The sequence below is a fragment of the Harpegnathos saltator genome, unplaced genomic scaffold (genome assembly GCF_003227715.2).
Source record: "Harpegnathos saltator strain DR-91 unplaced genomic scaffold, Hsal_v8.6 scaffold89, whole genome shotgun sequence".
Lineage (NCBI taxonomy): Eukaryota > Metazoa > Arthropoda > Insecta > Hymenoptera > Formicidae > Harpegnathos > Harpegnathos saltator.
Window position 1 is genome coordinate 75,065 of NW_020230716.1, and position 7,330 is coordinate 82,394.

Genomic DNA, 7,330 nt, shown 5'->3' on the forward strand with positions numbered 1-7,330 from the left:
CCTTCGATATCTCCTAAACGGTTAGAGATACAGGCTTCGGACAGGTACCAAATTAAAGCCCTATCAAAACCCTACATTTTGGACTACGTGGACGACTCTCTACTCCCAGTAGAAGCGGAGATATCGTCGGAGAAAGGTTGGAAAACTTTAAACTTCGATATCTCCTAAACGGTTAGAGATACAGGCCTGGCTCTGGTACCAAATTAAAGTCCTTTCAAAACCCTACACTTTGCCGTAAATGGCGACTCTCTACGCCCAGTAGAAGCGGAGATACCAACGGAGAAAGGTTGGAAAACTTTAATCTTCGATATCTCCTAAACGGTTAGAGATACAGGCCTGGCTCTGGTACCAAATTAAAGTCCTCTCAAAACCCTACATTTTCGACTACATGGACGACTCTCTACTCCCAGTAAAAGCGGAGATATCGACGGAGGAAGGCTGGATATCGACGGAGAAAGGCTGGAAGACTTTAACCTTCGATATCTCCTAAACGGTTAGATATACAGGCCTCGGTCTGGCACCAAATTAAAGTCCTCTCAAAACCCTACATTTTGCCGTAAATGGCGACTCTATACTCCCAGTAGAAGCGGAGATATCAACGGAGAAAGGTTGGAAAACTTTAACCTTCGATATCTCCTAAACGGTTAGAGATACAGGCCTCGGTCTGGCACCAAATTAATGTCCTCTCAGAACCCTACATTTTCGACTACATTGACGACTCTCTACTCCCAGTAGAAGCGGAGATATCAACGGAGAAAGCTTGGAAAACTTTAACCTTCAATATCTCCTAAACGGTTAGAGATACATGCCTGGTTCTGGCACCAAATTAAAGTCCTCTCAAAACCCTACATTTTGCCGTAAATGGCGACTCTATACTCCCAGTAGAATCGGAGATATCAACGGAGAAAGGTTGGAAAACTTTAATCTTCGATATCTCCTAAACGGTTAGAGATACAGGCCTCGGTCTGGCACCAAATTAAAGTCCTCTCAAAACCCTACATTTTCGACTATATTGACGACTCTCTACTCCCAGTAGAAGCGGAGATATCAACGGAGAAAGCTTGGAAAACTTTAACCTTCGATATCTCCTAAATGGTTAGAGATACAGGCCTGTTTCTGGCACCAAAATAATGTCCTTTCAAAACCCTACATTTTCCCGAAAATGACGACTCTCTACTCCGAGTAGAAGCGGTGATATCAACGGAGAAAGGTGGGAAAACTTTAACCTTCGATATCTCCTCATTGACTAGAGATAAAGGCCTGTTTCTGGCACCAAAATGAAGTCCTCACAAAACCCTACATTTTCTCGTAAATGACGACTCTCTACTCCCAGTAGAAGCGGAGATATCAACGGAGAAATGTGGGAAAACTTTAACCTTCGATATCTCCTAAATGGCTAGAGATACAGGCCTGTTTCTTGCACCAAAATAAAGTCCAAAATAAAGAGTTTAGTCGAAATCGATTGCTATTGATCATCTCGTTGAATTCACGCCGAGAGTGAAACGTCAGTTTCGGCCGTGTGTCGGGAAGCACAATTTCGGCAACGTTGCGAATCAGTACGAGATGGAGCGAACACATTCCCTCTCTTTCTCTCTTTCGCTTGGCTCGTCAAAACAAGTCGAGCGGAGGGAGGGGCCTCAGACGGATAGACGGGAGCAGTTTCTCTGTGTGTGTCTGCCGACTACATTCTTACAAAGAAACGTACGGCAATTGAAAATGTTTAAACATATACCCTGAGATTCTATCTGTTGCGTATTACACGTGTGTGTGTGTGTGTGAGTTCGTTTATGCACACGTACGTCACGCACACTTTCAATGCAACACATGCACATGGATACAACTGCGCTAAAAAACGCCTGCCGGAGTATAAATAAATACTAACGTAACGCTGAAATATTTTGGAAAAATAATTTTGGGTACACACAAAATATTATCTTATTATCATATATTTATATATCGATATAAATCGTATATAATCTTCATGATATTAATCATATGCAATCTCAATTCTTATTTTTTTTGTGCATGTTAACATGTTAATTCATGTTACAAATGCATAACAATGCGCGAGACCGTGCTTGTCAAGTACGCTATTATGGTTGTAGCACGGACATAAACCGCCTGAAAGTGGATGTAGCACGGACAGCCACCAGATGCAGGTTTTACCGTCGAGACCTAAAAGTGGATGTAGCATCGTAGTGCTGCTCTCAAAATGGATGCAAATAGCGCCCATTCCCAGTGCGAAAAATCGGTGTCGCCGAAAACGCCGTGTTGGCCGCTCTCAGCTTCCTCTCTGCTAATAGGGCTATTATTCATAGTCCGGTCTTATATTTAAGATCGTCTTAAGTTCATCATCAGATGTTGTACAGATTATTTCATTGGCTACAGAATATCTGAATGTGAACTCAAAACGGTCTTAAATATAAGATCCGACTACGAATACGGCCTATAGCCTTGGATAAATTTTCGTATCTGCCAAGCGAGCCCTAAGGGGCCCGGAGATAATTGAAGAACGATGATACTATCGACTGCTTTAGCTACGCTCAAGATAATACAGCTAGCAACTATTAGCGGTGCACGGCGAGGGGAAGATAACATGCCGCTATTCATGTTTTATCTCGCCATTCTTACGTCTCGCCACACGCCGCTAACAACAGTTGATGAATCAACTAGGCCACGTTGTGGCCCGAACGGCTGCAACGTAAATCTTGAACATTGTTCGTTCAGAAATAACGTCGCAATATACCCGATCAATAGCATTCACGATCAACGTTTATTGTATCTGAGAGATAAGATTGCAAAAACTCTTTACTATACTCTTTATTATGCGTTAACTATCGATATTAGTACGTCGACAGATATCGATTCCCTGTGCTTCTTTATCGATTCATTTCAAATGCAACTTTCAAATGCAACCTATCGAATTTTCCGTAATTTATTGAACAGTGGCGTTAGGGAATTCATCTTATTATACGCCTAGTGGCAGCATTGAAGAGAAAAGAGTGAGCGAGAGAGAGGAGGCAGTGAGTGAGGTGCGAAGGAGAAAGAGAAAGTTTTCCGCAACATGTCGCGCTTGAGATGGTTTCGCGGCGAACGCGTACGCGAGAAATGTCATTTTCAAGAAACCAAAATCCAAATTCCTCGCGAAGAATGAATAGTCGTTGAATTGTTGCACATACATACGGCAAAAGTACGGTTCTCGATCGGATTCTACTGAGCCGCCCAAAAATTAACCTACAACAAAAGGCAACACAGCAGCAGCAGCAGCAGGAGCAGCAGCAGCAGCAGCAGCAGCAGCAGCAGCAGGAGCAGCAGCAGCAGCAGCAGCAGCAGCAGCAGCAGCAGTAGCAGCAGTAGCAGCAGTAGCAGCAGCAGCAGAGAGCAACAACACGAAGAAGAAAATGCCGCGTACCAAAGGCTCGCCGCAAAAATGCGTCAAGACTGCAAACTGTCATCCGTCAGCGAATACGTGGGTGTTCCTCATGAAGGGTGAGTGCAAACATCGACGATATATCACCGCCCGGCTTATTGATTATTTTTATAATTTTTGCACTAGTTTCCACCAATTAGCATGCATTGTCGGTCAAAACTCCGTTATGTATATCTGAGATATATTTATTTCAGGAGATAATCTAGATGATACAGATGATGGCCAACCAGAAGTTGTAAAGCTCAGACATCCAGCCTCTAGCAAACCAGCTATATTTGTATTTAGTCCTGGAAATATTACAGTCCAGGAAGTTTTAATGTTTGATGAAAGCAAACGATCTTGGTTTATTGACAATAATGTTAAATCTGATGGCAAGTTGCATCTATCAACACCAATTGATCCAATGTTTTTAGTCTTACCATACTTAAGAAAGGTAATTACAAAATTTGTTTACTGATGTTGATTATTGGCATCTTTAAGAATCAAGTTGTAACAGAGATAAATATTTTTATTACAGTCACAGTTAGCACAACCTTTAGAACAATGTTTGTGGGATGAGGATTATCCAGAGACGTCACGCCTTGCCCAATGTAAAAATTTGAAGCTGTCATTAGTAGCTGATCGTAAGGGAGATGAGTCCTTGCAAGCTTTTAAATTTAATGAGGAAAAATCATTAAAATGGTTACAGAAGAAGGTAGAAAGAGTAGCAGATGTGTTAAAACAGAAAGGAATTCATGTGTCCCAAGGGGCTATGAGTGCTACCTATGTTAAAAGTACTAAATTTGAAACTGGTACAGAGGCAGGTGAGAAAAAAAGATTATTTTAACATGATATTACACTTTGATAAGTTATATAAATTGATGTGAAAATTGATCTTTTTCCTTCATGCTGAATAAGATTGAATATTTGGAAATTTCTCAATGATTGTTATTTTATAGCTAAAACGGTATAATAAGACTTCTTTTTAAACTGATTTTTGTAGGCTATGAACAAGCAACATCAATTCGTTGACAAAGCATTTACTGAAAATTTCCTTGTAGAATACTTGAAATATGCACATGGTATTGTATCGGAATACCTTGCGGAAGATCTATCAAAACAGTTGGCGCAATATATGAATATACCTGATGAAGCAGAGGGTAAAAAGCGCAAATTAAGTAATCCAAAAATTGAGCCTGAAGAGAAACGACCAAAGAGAGATTCCTTAAAAGAAAGCCCAACACCAAAAGCAAAGATGAAGGAATTAACTAAGCCAGAGAAGGTATAATATTTTGAAAATATAATATGATGTAATATTTATAATATAATTAACATCGAATTTTTTAAACGTATGTATTTAAAGTTTATTACTAATTGTAGTTTTTGTTATATAACAATTATTGCCTCTTACATTTTACATTACAAATAAAGGTAAAATATAAAGTCTATATGAAACTTTTGGAATATTACATTCCTAAACAAGATTCTAAATTAAAAATTCTCATTTTTTTCTATTTATAGAAAAATGCTACTCCTGGCAAAAAAGAATTAGCCAAACAGAGAGCAGCAGCAGGATCTAAGAATATTTCCAGTTTCTTCAAAAAGAAATAAATTTTAAAGTAATACAATTTTCAAGGACAATTTTAAAGATTAATGCGTTTATACAAGCATTTGTCATAATGTCCTAAAGATTTCTTTTACTCTCTATATGTGTACAACTATATACAAATAAAGTAAAAGTCCGTCTCATTTGTCGTCTGGTTCGTCTTTTTATTACTTGGAGATAAGCTATAACTTACAGGTTGGTTATAGTTTTACACTATATATAAAAATTGGAAGATCACCTTTTACTAGTTAAAAGTAATAGTCAAAATTCAAAAGATTGTAAATTTCACAAGAATAATATTGGGTGTGTGAATATGACTCCGCCCTTTTTTGTTAAAATAAAACACATTTGCTTGTTTAGAAAATTAAAAAAAAGTTTATTGAAAGTATGCTCCATTTGCAGCTACAACCTTCGCCCATCTTTCAGGTAATTTATCTATTCCTTGCCTGAAGAATTCCTGGTCTTTTAAGCTGATCCAATTATCAAGCCAAATTTTGATACTTTCGTATGAAGTGAACCGTTCTTCAGTAAGATCTGACTGCATCGTCTGGAATAAGTAGTATTCTGAAGGAGCTATGTCTGGCGAATATGGCGGATGGAGTAGCACTTCCCAGTCCTGTCCATCCATAAATATCTTTTCACCACTTCTGCGGTATGCGGTTTGGCATTATCATGCTGAAGAATTAATTTGCTATGCCTATTCACCCATTCTGGCCGTTTTTCTTCTATGGCTCGTTTCAAACGCATTAGTTGTCGTCGGTAAACTTCTCCTTTAATAGTTTCAGAGGGTTCGAGCAACTCATAATATACAACACCTCTTTGATCCCACCAAATACAGAGCATAACCTTGGCACAGTGAATATTTCTCTTTGGCAGTGATGGACCGGGTTCACCTGGCTTCACCCAAGCTTTTTGGCGTTTAGAATTCTCATAATATATCCATTTTTCATCTCCCGTGACTATTCGATGCAAAAATCCTTTTCTTTGCTGTCTTTGAAGCAGCATTTCACAAATTGTTTTTCGACGTTCGATCTCTCTTTCTTTCAAATCATATGGAACCCAGTTACCAACTTTTTGAATCATTCCCATTGCTTTTAAACGTTTTGCAACAGTTGATCGTTCAACATTCAATGCTACAGCCAATTCGGATTGAGTTTGGCAACAATCCTCTGTCAATAATGCTTCCAATTCAGCATCTTTAAATTTTTTTGGTGGTTTCCCATGTTCTCTGTCCTCGGTTCCAAAATCATTATTTTGAAATCGTCGAAACCATTCCTTACAAGTTGTATTAGATGGAGCATGATCACTGTAAATCTCCACAAGCAAACGATAAGTTTCCGCTGCACTTTTCTTTGCAATAAAATAGTGTAATAATACTTCCCGCAAATGATGTTTGTTTGGAACGAAAACCGACATTTTCAAGTAGGGTTAAACACTTGTTGCTTACACTTAAACCAAATTTCACGTAGTGCGTTTGAAAGTTGACATGAAGTACTATCGAATACAAGTGTTGCCAGTTATTAGTACACGTTCACAATACTCAGTTCAGTTCAGTTCGGTATATGGCTTTAGGTAGAAGGGTGTACCCATACGCCATTCTCCAGCTACGTTCACAATACTAAAAGCAAAATCTGTTGGGAAAGGGCGGAGTCATATTCACACACCCAATACAAAAATAATCGGCTGTAATTGGTCAGTTCTTACAAGCTTACAGCTTAGAACACCTATTGTAGACCAGGCCTGCAGCGTCGTCTACAATGGCAGTAAGCAGTTATACCATGTCTACAATAGAAGTCATAGGCTGGTATTCATAGTCAGGTCTTATATTTAAGACAGTCGTAAGTTCACTTTCAGATACTCTATAGCCAATGCAATGCTTTGTACAAAGTTTGAAGATAAACTTAAGACGGTCTTAAATATAAGATCCGACTATGAATACCGGCCATAGAATCGTAAGTCGTACAAATTGACCAATCGCGGTCGATTATTTTTCTCTTACCGGACTATGATTGGTCAATTTCTACGACTTACGACTCTACGACTTCTATTGTACACGAGGGGTAAGAAGTAAGCGTGAACAGTAAAGGTCATTCTACAATGAGGTTGTAGTAGTATGCAGTAGGCAAATTGACCAATCACAGTCGATTTTTCTTCGATCGTAAAGAGAACAATCGATCGTGATTGGTCAATTTGCCTACTGCATACTACTACAACCTCATTGTAGAATGACCTTAAGAAATGGACCAACCACAGTTGTTTATTTTTGTCATAGTCGACTGTGATTGGTTTATTTCTTACCGCTTACGCTTACTTCT

General features: G+C 38.9%; 1 protein-coding gene across 1 annotated transcript; it reads left to right on the plus strand.

Annotated features, from left to right (window-relative positions):
- The first annotated feature begins 3,022 nt into the window (after nucleotides 1-3,022).
- LOC105181909 (ribonuclease H2 subunit B) lies at nucleotides 3,023-5,158 on the plus strand. Its single transcript, XM_011138994.3, has 5 exons — nucleotides 3,023-3,489; nucleotides 3,625-3,863; nucleotides 3,948-4,233; nucleotides 4,471-4,691; nucleotides 4,931-5,158. Exons 1-5 carry the CDS (start codon nucleotides 3,402-3,404, stop codon nucleotides 5,018-5,020), a joined length of 924 nt encoding a protein of 307 aa, XP_011137296.1. The 5' UTR covers nucleotides 3,023-3,401; the 3' UTR covers nucleotides 5,021-5,158.
- The last annotated feature ends 2,172 nt before the right edge of the window (nucleotides 5,159-7,330 follow it).

Bases quoted from the DNA above. Each gene is read 5' to 3' on its own strand.
- LOC105181909 (XM_011138994.3), top strand. From the start codon at position 3,402: ATGCCGCGTACCAAAGGCTCGCCGCAAAAATGCGTCAAGACTGCAAAC. The intron at 3,864-3,947 runs GTAATTACAAAA...TTTTTATTACAG, and splicing joins TCTTACCATACTTAAGAAAG to TCACAGTTAGCACAACCTTT. The intron at 4,234-4,470 runs GTGAGAAAAAAA...ATTTCCTTGTAG, and splicing joins TGAAACTGGTACAGAGGCAG to AATACTTGAAATATGCACAT.